This window comes from Ochlerotatus camptorhynchus, unplaced genomic scaffold, assembly GCF_037179485.1.
Source record: "Ochlerotatus camptorhynchus isolate MF236.1 unplaced genomic scaffold, CSIRO-AGI_Acam_v1.1 ptg000022l, whole genome shotgun sequence".
Taxonomy (NCBI): domain Eukaryota; kingdom Metazoa; phylum Arthropoda; class Insecta; order Diptera; family Culicidae; genus Ochlerotatus; species Ochlerotatus camptorhynchus.
In genome coordinates this window covers 6,017,838-6,034,275 of record NW_027040514.1, presented here as the reverse complement: position 1 = coordinate 6,034,275, position 16,438 = coordinate 6,017,838, and the positions used below count along the sequence as shown (strand labels likewise).

The 16,438-nt window shown below is 41.1% G+C and overlaps 1 protein-coding gene across 2 annotated transcripts; it reads right to left on the bottom strand.

The window, feature by feature from the left end:
• Positions 1 to 104: 104 nt before the first annotated feature.
• Positions 105 to 15,153, bottom strand: stmA (Protein EFR3 homolog stmA). Of its 2 annotated transcripts, none has more exons than XM_065227070.1 (4): positions 15,008 to 15,153; positions 1,247 to 2,855; positions 812 to 1,182; positions 105 to 746 (listed from the first exon to the last, which is right to left on the bottom strand). In XM_065227070.1, the coding sequence occupies exons 1-4, from the start codon at positions 15,087 to 15,089 to the stop codon at positions 304 to 306; spliced, it is 2,505 nt and encodes an 834-aa protein (XP_065083142.1). In that variant the 5' UTR covers positions 15,090 to 15,153; the 3' UTR covers positions 105 to 303. The 2 variants fall into 2 exon arrangements, with proteins under 2 accessions (XP_065083142.1, XP_065083151.1); XM_065227079.1 differs by lacking the exon at positions 15,008 to 15,153 and adding an exon at positions 2,995 to 3,142 and having other exon boundaries at positions 106 to 746.
• Between the last annotated feature and the right edge of the window lie 1,285 nt (positions 15,154 to 16,438).

Below are 16,438 nucleotides of genomic sequence, written 5' to 3'. Positions count from 1 at the left end.
CTGCAGAGATGTCCCCACTAAATGGTATGTGGTGCTTAGGAAACATGAATGAATCAAAACATATTTATAGTGGAGAATAGAATACTTTATTATAGCAAATCTTCCAGAATCCCTTTAATGGTGACCTCAACGTCAATGATTCAAATTGACTAAATACTCTAATACTTTGTAGTTTGATATATTCGATTTAAATACAACGATTCCCCAAAATGTATTACCGAGTGTTTTCGCCTTCCCTCTTCCCGACTAGCTAACAATAAATACACCATAAGATACAACAAAAATAAAACCACATCCACTAGCTTAGTAGAAGAACAGTTCCGGGAAATTGTTCTCGTAGATCGGCCGCTGCTGGTTCAACTTGCCCCCTCCAAGTCCGCCGCCAATGCCTCCGTCCACGACCGTCGTCGCAGCGGCGGAATTCAGCACCAGCTGATTGCCGCAGTGGATCTGCCGCTCCGCCGACAGCGAGTTGAAGATTTCGTTCAGCTTGTTCTGCAGCACATCGTGTTGCGGCTCCGTCCGGCGAACCAAATCTTCGAATGCCGTCTCGCGGAAGGTTCGCCCGATGGCGGCTTGCTTTTCGCGAGCTTCGCGCTTGTTGGCCTCCGTCGGCTCGGCCAACACCCGCTTCATCGATTCGAAGTTGAAGTCCAACGGCAGACTGCGCTTCTGTACCCCGGGGGAACTGCTGACAGATTCGACGTCGTTGTAGTTGGCGTCCACGATGCTGTTCCGGGCTGCACCTGAAATTCGGAGAATTTGGAAATTGATTGGTTGTTTTGATTGAGATTCGAACTATAGCACTTACTGGTATCGACCCACGAGTGGCGATGAGCGGACATGTCCGTCTGGTTCAGAGAGTAGGGCGTTCCCGTCTGCACTCGGTTGTGCTCCAAACCCGCCTGCTGGAGGCATTCGGCCAAGGCCAGTTTGTCGATCATCAAGTGGGGTTGATTCGTGTTCAGCGTGCTCGGAGCGGGCTTTTCGTTATCCATCAGCGGTGGCAGCAGGTAGGTGGCGTCCTCCAGACGAGATTGAATGACTTTTTCGGCGTATTCCACGAGAGTTCCGATGCCGGTGCAGCGACCGATTAGGATCAACAGAGCGACGGCAATGCTGTGGAGATTGCAACGATGCTTCGGAGACAGCTCGACTTCGGTGATGGCCACCTGCTGGACACTGAAACGGTGGAAAAGCGCGCGTTAAAAGACTAAACGGTGATCAAGTATCTAGAAAAAAATACCTTAGTACAAACAGCAGGAACTCCTGCACCGTTTCGCTGCAAGCCATCTCCACGATCATCAGTCCGGCGGTGTTGTACGACGATTTCAGTACTTCCATGTGGTTCTCCTGGGACATTCCATCCAGAATTGCCTGCAGTATGTTCGATCCATATTTGTGCGTGAAGAGGATGTCCGATCGGGAAGCTTGCTCCACCGTGAGGGTGGGATAATTGCTCACTTCGATCACGAACAGCAGGTGCTGATTCTGGTGGCGATCGAGCAACTGTTGGAAGATTTGCATGACAATGACTCGAATCGGAACGGATGTGGCCCGTGCCATCTTGAGCAGTGGCTGCAGGAACGACACGGGGAAGGCTTTTTCAAAGGACACGGTCCGATACTGGGTTCCGACTTTGAGCAACGACTTGAGAAGGATGTTCTGAAGAAGCTGATCGCCTTTGCTCTTCTTCGAAGGGTCCGGAACGGTGTTCATAATGAAGAGCATAATTTCGATCTTCTGATAGTCCGGGTGGTGATTGGCAAACTCGCCTAGAGCGTTGATCAGAGCTTCCTGGTACTGGGTCTCCTCCGGAGTGGACTCGTGCTGGGTACTGACCGATGTCTTCAGATGCGTTAGCAGATTGTTGATAATGTCCAGGGCGGATGGTCCTACGCTCTCCCCAGCAGCGATGGCGATGATCTTGGATAGAACAACCGCGAGCGAAGTTCGTGTTTTCGGCGAGGAAGCCAAGTTCTGATCCAGATGGGACATCAGCGTCTCGACTACGGTGTACGAATACTGAGGTTGAATCGAGATCATCACAATCCGGAAGGTGTCGATCGCAAAGCGATTCGGTACCCACAGCTTGTGGCTATCCAAGTGAGTCAGCAGGGGTTTCAACACTGCTCGGATATGTCCAAAAGAAGCACGGGAAACCAGCTCCCTGAGCACAGCTTCCGCCAGAACCGGAGGCGTCGACGGAGTCGCTTCCTGGTCCACCGACTTGCTACCACTCGCCGATTGCATATTGAACAGCAATGACGGAACGATCTTCTCCATGTGCTGTTTCTCCCAAATATTCTCCACCAAATCATCCGAAACCGTCTTCCGGATGACCCCCTGCAGCCCCTTAATGCCCGCCATCCGCATATTATCCCTCAGTTCCACATCATCATTGTTTCCGTAGCACATCGAGCTGAACTTGGAAATGAAGAAATCGTACCGCCGATGATAAGAAGGCGTATCCTCCTCGATGTTCGCGAATCGCACAAACGAATTCGTTGCCATAATCTGCAGCGTCGGATTGGTGTCCTCCATCAGTTTCTGCACCATTCGGAGGAAACTCTCGACGAACAGATTCAAAATCTGAGCATGGCAAGCCATCAGCAGCAAGTCCATCGCCTCCATGGCTATCTCCACAAACTTGTACCGCTTCCGGTTGATGTCCTTCGACGCTCGCTGGTACAGATACTCCCCGATGCGGTCCAGCTTTTCCGGCGAGCGCAAAGAATAGAAGGTGAGCTTCTCCATGTTCGACTTGACCAGGCCATCCTCCGGGTTCACCGGGAAGATGTTATCCACCAGGCGTTTGTAGCGAGGCCGCAAGGCCGAACAGCAACCGCAACAACCTGAAGAGAAAATCGATTGTTAATTTATTTAGTAGGTATTGCCATTAAAGGGATGAGTCATTGCATTAAACTTTTTAATCATTTTGATTCAATGCCAACATGGCTGCGTCTGATGAGAAAGTAGAAAACGGTGATTTACCCATCATTTTAGGACGATATTTCGAGTGAAGAGTCACTTTTCAATCACTGAGCTTTACACGTAAACAGACTGAATACATTAAGGGGAAAATATGGTCAGTTTTGTGCACTTTTGATACATTTTTCTTCCAGACGGATGAAAAGAAAAAAAAACTGAATCCAAAAATTATTTTGGTGTGAGTTGTTATTTTTTTTTTTTCGTCCAGCACGACTGTCAACAGCGGGGAACGGAATGGAAATGGAACGAACGCAAACATCATCAGCTGATTGAAAACCGACAGGGGTGTGACGGTCTGATGAAGCCTTGACTCTGAGTGCAGGGTTGAACTCACTGCTCGTAAAATGCAGTGCACAAATGGCCTTTTTCATTATCGGTAGCTTTTATCGGTAGTTATCGGTACCCTAATAAAAAATAACCATAAACGAACGATAACCCAAATCATTGAACTATTCCATAAATGGTTTGGATGATACCCAGAACACGTCGTTAAGCAAATTAACCATACAATTTTTATTAGGGTAGGCCGTCTTAAGAAGGCTTTCCCGATACTTGATACACTGTCCTTCAGTTCTTCTGCTTTAAACGTGTCGAAATCAATATTTCTTATTTTAATCTCGATTCTAATGCTAATTCTGACTACACGGAAAACAGAACATTGGTATTGAACATTTTTCAAGGTTACAAAAAATCTGTGATTCTCGGTAGGATAAGGGAAAAATCGGTAGCATTTCTAGATAGAGCGGGAATTAGGGCGTAAAAGCTTTCGTAAACAATGACTTCTCTCGACGATTTCTACACAGCAAAAAAAAATGTAATAGCGATCAATGTAATTCAAGCTGATGTATGAAATAATGATGTAATAGTAAAAAGCAGATACAATATTACATCAATGGATGTAATTTTGTTTGCAAAATCGATGTACATCGTACAATGTGATATTACACAACCGATGGATTGACCTGGTTGCAGCAGTTTCGATGTAATATTCAACAACTTTTTTTGCTGTGTAGGAAATAAAGGTACGCCAACGCAAACCATAGATAGAGGAAGCCTTTCCCTATTCGATGGTGATTTTGATTTGTGTGGGCAAGCCTTGGTTTTCTAGAATTCTTCGAAAGAAGTCAGTGTTTACCTAAGCTGTTACGCCCTAATTCCTGCTCTATCTAGAATTTAACCTTTCGTCTGTGAATCGGTAAGCAAATCGGTAGGTCTGGCCACCCTGTGCACAATCTTGAGGAATAGAGCTGGCAGCTTTTGCCATTCGATCGATGTACACAAGCAACACGCTATTTTTGAACGACTCACTGGGTGAGTCGATCGTACTCACTTTTGTCCGATGTATGGAATTGTCAAAAATTGAGTAAACGAGAAACGTAAAATTGAGTAAAAGCCACTCAATCAGCAACAGCCGGTACTTTATAAAGGATTCCATGTTATCTGTTGGTACTGAAATGATAAGGTTTTGCGCCCACTATAGTGTGGGCTTTTCCCCTCCAAATAAATAAGCGTGAAGTGAAAACCAGATTCAATGTTATAGCGATTAGTGACGTTTAACGAACGCACACGGCGAATGAGAACGACCCAAATTTGAGTTTAGTTCACTCATAATCGCCAAAAGTGCACGAACTCAGCGATGAGTGAAATTTGTATCCTGTGGAAAACCTAAAAAATCTGCCGGAAAACGAGGAAATCCCTAATAAACAAGTAGCATAAACGAACTGTATCCTGGATGGGTAAACTATCCCACAAATGGTTTGGATGATACCCCGAACACGTCGTTAAGCTTTCTTTTATGGTTATTTTTATTAGGGATTGATGAAAATTTTATTCAGTCTCGGAGTAGTACCAATAGACTAGAAACACTGGAATAAGAGACCAGCGGCGAAAAAAAAAAACATGAATTTGGCCGAGGGGGACGACTCTATCTACGATGGAGAAAAGATTGTGTTTCGCTGTGGCTAGCTGCACGCACGCTGAGTAGATAGAAGGAAGATTTATGTCGATTTTGAAGATTTCCTGCAAAAAGATGAAGCACGATGCAAGTAGATGCGAGAAATTAAAGATGATTTTTCGAAGATTGATTCGCTAATGTGGGATTTTTTGAGCATTTAGAATTGAGATTTAGATGTGTCGCCTCCCTCGAATTTGGCAACAAGATAAACATCAATGCAATCCTGGCGTCATTTGCATTTGTAACTGCTTGCGAGTGACTTCGCCAATGCACCGACGATCGAGTTCATGAGTGATTGGTAAACGATTTTAATACTCCTCCCTAATTGAAGCAAACCATTTGTTAACATTGCAGATTGGAACCACTTTTGACAGTTCGATTGGAATCATAACAGTGTCTCCGCTGGTGTTCCAGCATAGAGGTAACTCTAAGACCACTGGGTCCCGAAAAAATCATTATTATTTTTGGCTCACTCAGTACCAGAACAACGGTCCCAACCAGTCCCAAGCTATTTCACTCACCCCTGCATGTTCTGCATGAATCCACACACCCCTGATGTTATCTGTCAAACTTTCATAGCAAATCAAAACAAACATAGTGTAGTAATAGAATTTCAACTAGAATAGGGTACGTTAATCGTTTGCTTGGGACCAATAGGCTACTAAAGTGGTGAGCCAATTTAAAATCGTTAGTTTCGTATTGATTGTTGGTTCCAGTGTTTCTACAATAGACTGAGTGAATCCAATCTTTACTTTTCTGAAATTCGGGAATTTTTCCCTGGAAAATCCTGGAAAAACCTGCGAAAACATGAGGCAAATTTACTCATCGCTGAGTTCCTGCACTTTTGGCGATTATGAGTGAACTAAACTCAAATTTGGGTCGTTCTCATTCACCGGGGTCACTAGCGGGAGCACTTTACACGGCAAGTTGTTGATTATTTTCCTCTGGATAACCTAAAAAGTGTATGAAAGTAGATCTTTCAAAATGAGGTTGACATCGATTTGTTATATATTTTCCTCGGATATTCACTAGCACACACAAAAAATATTCGTTTATAAAATTAAAAAAACCATTAGTAGAATTGAAAGTTTGCATTGGTTCTTTTTGGTAGAAAGTCATTAGCATTCAAAACAAAAGTCTGTCAACTCTCAATTCAAAAGTTGCCCCAAAAGTTGAAACTTTCAAAACGAATTGCAGCACTGTGAAATGAAAAACGTTGCAGTGTTGAAATTAAAAGTGGATTATTCTCATTTCAAAACAAACTTTTACCAGAAAAGTGTGGTGTAGTTAAAATGACATGGGCTATTTTTAATCGGAAATAAAATAAATTCATTTTTAGAGCAAGCGTTTCTTAATTTGAATTTTAACAAACGTTAAAAAAAGCATTATTATACAGGAAAAATATTTATTTACAATTATGTTATAAAATGACGTCTAGAAAGTACTTGTGCTGATAGAACACTTGGTAGGAATCACGACAGGTGATGGTCATCACGAAGAATGCGCGGAACGCATGATCCGGTTTCGGACACTGCCATACATTGGAATGTGTGTATACCCGCCGAGTGCCTCGTTGGTCTGCATTTTGCAATTGTACCTTGCTTGTGCCATTCTTTACACAGAAAAGGAACACCAGGGACCACTACGAGTAACCGGTTTTCTGCAAATACAAAAATGTTTTTTAAATTTAACGTTAAGTGTGTTGACTTTCGTTATCAACTAATTTTAACTCACGCAGCGGGTACAGCCGTCGTCGATAGCAAACTACGACATCATAATATCTGATTGATAACCATGTCTCCGATCAAGCTACTTCCATCGGATCTACCCTCACCGTATGGTCGATCCCTTCCTTCGTTTGTCGCACAACCTGGTCGAACCTGTCCCCGTGAAGTCGTGAATCCGAAGGCAACGGTTTTGTCGAAGGCAAAGATCAGATTGAATGAATTCTCGATCATTCCAACGAGCAACCATATTCTAAAATTTAAAATAATATTCAGTTTCTTACTCACACCAACCACGAAACTATCCTCATCAGCCACTTACCACTTTGAAGACAGTTCAATGATTATATTAAACACACTCATATTTAATAGACAATCGAGGCAAATTACAGAATTACATTACGGCCGCTGTTTTTCATTTCTTCTGGAATAAAATTTATCTCGTTTTCGCAGCTGACGTCAACATTCCACAAGTGGAAAAGGCGGCAATTGTAGGTTACCCGGGTTGCCAGTAAACGCAGTAATCACATCGTTGAAGAGATATTTTTGACAGTTAAACACGTTTAATTTTGAAAAATGAACTTTTAAAATTACAAGTTGATCGTGAAAAAAAAACTTTTATGCCAACAATTTAACTTTTATGTTGACTGTTTTTGTAGTTAGTTCATAGAATTGAGGGGAACTTTTAAATTGAAAATGGACTATTTTTATAGATACAATTTTTGTTCTTTGTGTGCACGCTCTCACATACACGCAGAAAAAAGTATCGTCGTAACAAAAATATTTGAGGTAAATTTAAACGTAAATTCAGTTTGTTCTGGCCACAAACATAAATTAGGTTGATTTCAAACGTATTTCTTGTTTGAAGCCATGTGAAATCAATGTTTAAAATAAAAATAATGTTACGTTTATTTCAAAAATATTCGTGTTGAAAATAAACGCATATATTTTTGTTTGGTTTGACAGCTATGCGAACAATAATAAATATGTTTATTTTAAACATGCTTCTCATGTTTGCAAAGAAATGAAAAAAAGAACTTGGGGCAGGGCATCTAAATTCCTGCTCTTTTTTCGGGTGCGATTAAAGGTGACCTGTGGGTATTGGGGTCCTGGTCCGGGATGCGAGGACCCGTCGGGGTGGGTGTCCGGGGGTTCCAGTTCAGTGGAACCGGTGCAAATTTGTGTTATTAGCGTCGTTTTGCCGTTTCTGCCTCGGTTTCTGCCACTCGTCCTCATACCGGTTTCTTCCCATGTTCGGTATCGGAGGAGGATCCGGAATGGATGGCCGTTTTCTGTTGAGGTTGAGCAAAGCTGGGGCAACTTTTTCCGAATGTAACAAGAAGAAAATAAAAAGGCATGACACGCTAAAAACCATTTACCCAAATCCTATATTGTTGAAATAAACATGGTTTTGAATTTAATTCAAACATAAATATTTTGGTTTTAAACATGCTTTCAATTTACTTTGAATAATTCATATGTTTAGAGTACAAACATTTATATTTTTGTTTTAAATGAACAAAATTCGTATCCGTGTAAATCAAGTTCAAAGCAAAATAATTACTTCACTGTTTGACACAAAACTAGCAAATTAACAGCTCGCACCCATACAAAGTACCACCGAGGGGCGCTAAGATGGTGACTTTTGCTAATGTAATCACACTTATTTAAAATAGTTCCAATGATCTAAAATTGATGAAATTTTGGATTTTGGTTCCATTTGTAATGCAGATTTCGAATATGCAATTACCTCAATACCCCCAAAGAACCCAATTATAACATCGAATCTGGTGAAAACCAGAGTCGATGTTATAATAAGATCCCCGCCAAGAGAAAATGTTGCGAACAATCAACACTGTTTGTGATTTATTTTTCGTCAGAGTAAACGTGGTGAAAAATGGCCTTGTAAATCTCTATGAAAGATTGTGGACGGATGGATCACACAAAAAATGCTAGATGTCGGAGCTGCGGGAAGCTGAATCATTTCGCGAACGTTTGCCGTATGAAACCTCTTAGGTCTGAACAAGGTGACTACATATCAGGCATAACATTTGATAACGGCACAAAAGCATTTGTAAACAAACTTTCTAAGGCCCTTTACACCCGAACCAAAGTACGCCCACGCAAACCAATACCCCTTTCGGGAAGGTGATAGTTGCACCTATCCGATGATGTTGTTGGTTTGCGCGGGCGTACTTCGGTTCCCGTGTAAAGGGCATTAGAAAGTTTGTTTACAAATGCTTTTGTGCCGTTATCAAATGTTATGCCTGATATATACCCACCATGGGTCTGAAGAAGAACGAAGAAAAGCAGGAGTGGAAAGTGGAGGCAAAAGTATACACGCTTACTTCAGCTTACTCACCGGGTGAGTCGATCGTACTCAATTTCGGCTGATGCATTAGGTTCGAGATTAGGTTGTCAAAATCTGCGTAAACGAGAAATGTCAAACTGAGTAAGAGCCACTCAGTCAGCCAAATCTGGGAAAAAAGGCAAGCCGTGTCAGAGCAAACCCTAATAACCGGGTACCATACACTAACGCTATCATAGATGGTACGACCATAGCATATAAAGTTGGGATGATATCCAGAATTGGTGGTTAGGCGCTTCTTATGGTTATTGTTTATGCGGGAACGCTTTAAGAAACGGCGAAATTATTGTATCCAGCTTGCTATGCTCGGTAATGACGGCGTGTTTGTATGATAAATGTATCCTTCACTGTGCTTTTTGACACTATCTGGATTTTGACCCCTCCCTTTCGGTCTCCCAGGAACAGAAAAAAATGGAACAACATACGTCATATAGCACAGTGAAGGATACATTTATTCATACAAACAGGCCGCCATTACCGAGCATGGAAAGCTGGATAACACCGCCCGAAGTTTATTAAGGTTAGTAGGAATTGTATGCGGAGACGGTTTCCAGTCGTCTTCAGCTCCAGTTAAATGAATCTGGAGCAGGTAAATTCTTTTTTTTTATCGAAACAAATAAAAAACAAACTTCCCGGCGGAAAATATCACAGAGTGGTTTTGACGGACATGTGCTCTCGAAGGACGGTTTGACACCAGACCCAAGTAAGACGACCGTTATTAGTAAAATGCACCAGCCTAACAACGCAGTAGAATCAACAATAAATACGAAACTAACGATTTTAAATTGGCTCACTACTTGACTAGCCTATCCAGCTTTCCATGCTCGGTAATGGCGGCCTGTTTGTATGAATAAATGTATCCTTCACTGTGCTTTTTGACACTAACTGGAGGGCGTATGTTGTTCCATTTTCTACTGTTCTTGGGAGAGGGAAAGAGAAGGGGTTGAAATTCGAACATCCAGATAGTGTCAAAAAGCACAGTGAAGGATACATTTATTCATACAAACAGGCCGCCATTACCGAACATGGAAAGCTGGATTGGTCCCAAGCAAACGATTAATGTACCCCATTCTAGTCGAAATTCTAGTACTACACTATGTTTATTTTCATTCGCTATGAAATTTTGACAGATAAAATAAGGGGTTAGTGGATTTTTCTATGTTTCGAGGGGTGAATCGATTAGCTTGGGACCGACGATAGTACCAGAGCTGAGCCAAAAAGTTCACCACGTTATGTCGGGACCTTCTAGTCTTAGAGTTACCTCTATGGTAGAATCGCAACGGTTTCTTGGTCTAGCGAACTAGATGTCAAAGTTTATACCGAAGCTTTTAGAAATGAGTGTGGAACTCGGAGATGCTCTAGCAGAAGATGCGTGTTCTTGGGGAAACCGTCGCAGAAAAGGCACTCGAGGCTCGGAAGAAGCAGATTACTCGAAACGATGATTCAGTGTGACGCGAGCAGTTCTGCGATACACTGAAACAAATCGACATGTACCGTTTATTGGATCCATCTTATAACATAGCAATGTCAGGAGATTTATTCATTCTATGTGATGATTGATAGATTCCAATGGATTATCACTTAAAAACTATGACTGCGATATGGAATGATTTCTATCGTAATTTCACATACTTAGTACTTGATAATACTTTGCTTCGAACGTGGTTAGCGATAGGTAAGATGTATATGAATATTGTCTGATATATTTCATGGTGAAAAACTGTTGATATGTCATGGGTGGGAACAGGCATCTAGAAACTAATGGAAAATCATATAAGTTTGCACTATGAGCAAATCGAGTAAAATGTACCTGTTTTCATGATGAATATTGCTCACTAAAAGATATATCATATAAGATAATCATGTATATTTTATTGGAGTTGGTTTTAACGATTTTTGACGTTTGTTGATATGTCGCGTGTAAACAGACATGTAGAAACTATTGGACTGTCATTTAACTTTGCAGTATAGGAAAACATGTATATCTCATTGGAATAGCTTCCTTTGATTTTTGAGGTTTGAATATTGTAAAAAGATCTATCCCAATCATTAAATAGTCATATAGATTTGCCTTTTAAGAAATCCAACAGCAAACATTTGTTTTGGTATGTTTTTCTGGGATGAACATCGCTCCCAATAAAATACATCTTACATAATTGTTCTTTATAAATTATTGAAACAATTTTCAACTATGTTATCGTACACTCATTAGAATGATTAGTCGAACTAAATATTGCTAACAACAATGATACTGTAATAAATAATCATTGTTTGTTATTGTTTCATAAGATAAGGGGTTCCGGAAAAGAATGTTTTGAGATTGAAAAAAAATGATTCTACTGCAATATTTATTTGCTAAGATTCTAATTGTAAGCCTTCTACACGGCTAATTCAGATTCCAGCACTAGTACTCGAACTTCATGATCCAGTTCCATGAACTCATATAATGTAGTCGTTGTTTTATTGCACACAGGAGCATTAATAATGATTTGAATACACGACACCACTGAAACGGAGCATATATTGGTCAGTGCTATTTTTCTTCACTCTAGCAAAACGAGCATAACGTTGCTCTATATTCCATGTTGGGAGAGCTGTTATTACTTCATGCTAATTGAACGAGTTCAATATTGAAGTCAGCCGTGGCCCAATGGAATCGAGCGCAGACACGAAAAGCATCACAGCTCAACAGTTCTGGATCGAATCTTAAATCAGCTACAATAAAAAAAACACAACTGTGAAAGCTCCCACTGCCTGGTGTTTATTTTTCTATTTATTTTTAGAAATCGATTAAATATATGTGTCAAAAGAATAAGTAAATTTCATGTGATTTTCACATAAACTTTACTTCGATTGATTTATGACACATATATTATATTGTGGTGAAAAGTAAAGCTTATGCTTATGGGTTTCAAATCCATTTCAGTTAATTATTATAATTTGACCGATTTTCATTTATCATATGGCGATCATATAAAAGTTTTCATATTATCAGCATTGTCAATGTATCAGATATTCATATAGAATTTACCTGACACATTTTCAATCATATCATTTTTAATGGATTATCTTATAGCGCAAAATTATTAGACTTCCACATAACAGGAATATGTCAAATTGGTTCAGTGTAGGTTCGGTTCTAACATAGAGGTAACTCTAAGACCAGAAGGTCCCGAAGAAACGTGCTCAACTTTTTGGCTCAGCTCTAGTACTATCTTCGGTCCCAAGCTAATCGAATCACCCCTCGAAAACATAGGAACATCCACGGACCTCCCATTTTATCTGACAAACTTTCATAGCGAATCAAAACAATCATAGTGTAGTACTAGAATTTCGACTAGAATGGGGTACGTTAATCGTTTGCTTGGGACCAATAGGCTAGTCAAGTAATGAGCCAATTTAAAATCGTTAGTTTCCAGCGGTTGGTTCTAATGCATCGGTACTGTATGCTGACTAAGACCGAACAAAAATATGCTCAGATCGAGAAGGAAACTCTGGCAATTTTATTCGCGTGTACAAGGTTCGACCAATATATATTTGGGAGTCAGCGAGTTATGGTAAAGACTGACCATCTAACGGTACTATCGATCTTCAAGAAGCCAGTATCGTGTGCCCCGAAACGAATCCAGAGGATGATTTTGAGTCATCAACGCTACAATCTGGAAGTGAAGTACGTCAAAGGAAATAAGCTAATTCTAGCAGATATCCTCTCACGGAACTTTGACGTAGATCAGACAGCAGATAGTGAAGAGATAGAGGCGTTGTGAAAGGCAATTGAGAAGGTTAACACACTGGAGCATATCGAGATTCAAGACGATCTGTTACAACACATAAAGCGTGTCCACAGTTAAATTGCATCACTTTCAAAAAGTTGTGACATTTTGCGCTTTGGATTAATTTTAATGAAATTTTGGGTGAGATGGCGTCAGCGTGTATTGTTTACACTACGTGAGTTTCATTGTGAAATTTCTAATAGTTTTGAAAATAGAGTCAACGCGTGCGCGAGAAAATTTTGCACACTCACTTCAATAACCCAAATCTTTCGAGCCATCGGAAAGATGTTGGGAATCCAACAATCTACTGTTTCTCGTGTCATAAAACGTTTCGGAGAATGTTTAACTGTCGATCGGAAGCAATCGAGTGCAAGAAAAAATGTTCCGTACTGCGTTAAAGATCACAAGTCAGTGGTTGCTGCCTTGGAATGAAAGCTCTAAACCTATTACACTACAGTCATCAGGGAGAGCGAGCTACACAGCGGAAAGCGCATTCGGTGGTATACTGGCCAAACATGAACGATCATATCCGTAACCAGAAACTGACGGGCAGGAAAACCAGAGGAATTTTTCCAGTTCCTCAGCATCAACTGCAAATCAAGTCAGTAGATGCAGATCGAGTCAGGGAAGATGAAGTCTAAGTTCTACCACGACAGGGCAGTACAGGAGTTGTCAAAACTACAGCGCGGACAGTTGAAACCGAAAAGTACCACGCAATAGACCCGAGGAAGAATAGCAGAAGTTCTGAATGATCTTGACTACCAGGTACAAGTAGGAGAAGCAGTCTATCGCCGAAATAGGAAGTATGTGTGGGATGCTAATACGTCAGCATTTTGTGGTTACCAGGACTCTACGGAACTGACCAGAACCAACGGTCCTCAGGAAGCAACAACAGCCGATAGTTTTCTCAGTGCATCTAGTGGCCGAGATCAACATATTACAAGTACATCAAGAACCAATACATCGTCTAAAATCAAGTTTGAACCTGCTGAAGATCAACAAAGCACTCCGATCGATCAACCACGGCTTCGAACCACGAACAGTCGACATCGACCGATCTTCGTCGTTCATCAACAGCGCGTGCAGAGACTCCCAGTCGTCCTAAGCGGACTACCCGACGATCGTTGTGGCTAGATGATTACCAGTTGGAGGATTAGTTCTTCGACTGTTCGACTGTGTGACATCCAAATACATGGCATGTTGAGAAATTGAGCTCGTGAAAGAGAAGTTGCTCTCTCAAATTTGATTTTGTTTGGCTTTTCCAAATTTCAATATGAGGAATATTATTACTGCCAATGGAACAGCGCCATCTGTGTGAAAAACAGCCTAAACTCATTCATACACATAGTAGTAGCACAGACAAACAGACGTAACACTTCATTGTGTATCTTCGTTCACGCATTTAACGGTTGTTTTGAATATTATCAGTTCCGCGAACTACTCGCCGCAGCGCTGGCACCTGATCACTTTGACGTTTATATACATTCTATAGAACTTTTATGCAATATTGTTTGCGAGTTAGCGAGCAAGCTTGTTTTCCGCGAGAAGCCCGAGAGATGTCGTTACTGAGGTCCTATGTTTTGAGATACTATGTTTTCAAGAAAAACTTTTTCAAAGAGTTACGTCTGTTTGTCTGTGGTAGTAGATAGATTAAAAAAAAAAATATTTTTTTTGCTATTTTACCAGGAACTGCTCAAAAGTGGATTTACTCAAAATCTGATGGATGAAAGCACTTTCAATTACGGACCGAAATTGAAATGCCACACGAGTATAAGCTTTTGCTCGGGAAAGACTCGATGCTCTATTTGGATCGTTATCCGTGTTCATTTTTTGATAGACATAACCGTATCGAATAAGTCCGTTTATTATTGTCCATTACCACCCTCTCCTCCTCCTTAAACACGATAGTCCATAATCTGATTGTTTTTACGTCAAGCTTTGTCTGATGAAAAATCATTTAAACGACGGATACAGCCATAGCTATTGCCATCAGAATAAAATAGAACGAATTAGCTAAGAGCAACAGCCTTCTTCGTTCGAGCGACTATATGTATAGGCTACACACATCACCAAGGCCTACTACATGCCAATTTTCTTATGCTTGCGGACTGTTGAAAGTTATATAATCCCAGTAAAGGAGGAAGTAATTGTCCTCGTGGGAAAATGTTCCCGAAATGCTTAGCGAATCAATACTTACATCCTTCGGTGCATTTTTTCACAAACGAATCCAGAAACTCTGGCATCTCCACCGGTTCGAAGCAGCATCTTATCATCGACATTTTGCTTTTGTTTTGGAGTTTATCTGCTTCGTACTAACTAATGAGATGCTTCAAAATTGATACAATTTTACACACTGATAACACTAAGCTACAACTGGTTGAACTTTTTTGGTAGAATCGAGCATTTTGGCTGTTTTTACGTCGAAGCAAACACTTGGGCAAACTTAATTAGGGTTGATCTATAAATAACCTTTAGCAGGCTTAAAGCTTATTTGAGAACGATTCTGATCTAGTTTCAGTTATACGAGCACAACAATCGGAAGCAATTACGACTAACTATTGGAACTAGTTTTGCGTTTCGTTTCCACTATTTTCACGACAGAAAAAACAGAACTCAATGGAGGCCCACTTAGAGATGACCTTTCCGCTCCATATCTCGCTTGCTTTTAAAAGTTCACTTTGTTGGCAAAAATTTTCATCTACACTAAAGTTCGCGTCATGCGCAGTCTCATCGTTTATTACTGTACCTACGGTTATCAGTGATTGACTAAAAGCGAAGACGACGCGGCGATTTCCCATCGCTGTAGCGGAGAACTGAGCTAGTAATTATTGTGCCAACGAAAAAAAAAAACAAACAAAACATAAAGCGCACACAACAGCAAACAACAACCCCAAATCAACTTACTCACCATCCACACCAGATCAAGCGAGCGAGCGAGCGATTCAAAAACTCACCACACCACCCCCCGCATTGAACGGACACAGGCAAGCTACACAGTGTGAAGATTTCCCGCCTCCTTGGTGACTTGCGTGACTGCGCATGGCCACCCTCGATGTTTTGATTTTGGAATTTTCCCTCGAGTGCGGCCGATTTTTATGAATGAACGTAAAGCTGTGGTGGTGTGGTTCCATATTCACCACAAAAGCGTCACAGCTGATTTCGTGCGAACTTGCGAAAACGTTTGACAGCTAGTCATCGTCGTCGTCGTGGTCGTCGTCGGTTGGAGTGAAATTCGGTTCACCTCAAATACTTTGACCTTAGAAACCGCTGCCGCGGCCATCATGATGCATCAGCGGACGGGGGATTTTGAATTTGAATTTCGTGTTTTAAGGCTGTTAAAGGTTTAAAGATTTACTCAAAAGAGAACACTTAGACAAGGCTGGTTGATCGAGCAATGTTTCTATTGACAAACAAGAAACATTTTAACGTAGCTGTTCTGAGCCGTGAAGCATGGAAAATGTGTTTAAATTGTTGTGGTTGACATTTCGGGAATGTCACAAAACGCTTGGCAGTCGCCGACGAAGCTATTTTACACATAGCAAAAACAAATGTTTCTAAGTAACAAAAACCTGAACGTAGCATGCCATGTCATGCCGCTGAACAAACTCATCAATCGCGCACGGGGCTA

Bases quoted from the DNA above. Each gene is read 5' to 3' on its own strand.
- stmA (XM_065227070.1), bottom strand. From the start codon at position 15,089: ATGTCGATGATAAGATGCTGCTTCGAACCGGTGGAGATGCCAGAGTTT. The intron at 2,856-15,007 runs GTAAGTATTGAT...TTTTCTCTTCAG, and splicing joins GAAAAAATGCACCGAAGGAT to GTTGTTGCGGTTGCTGTTCG. The intron at 1,183-1,246 runs GTATTTTTTTCT...CCACCGTTTCAG, and splicing joins TTCCTGCTGTTTGTACTAAG to TGTCCAGCAGGTGGCCATCA.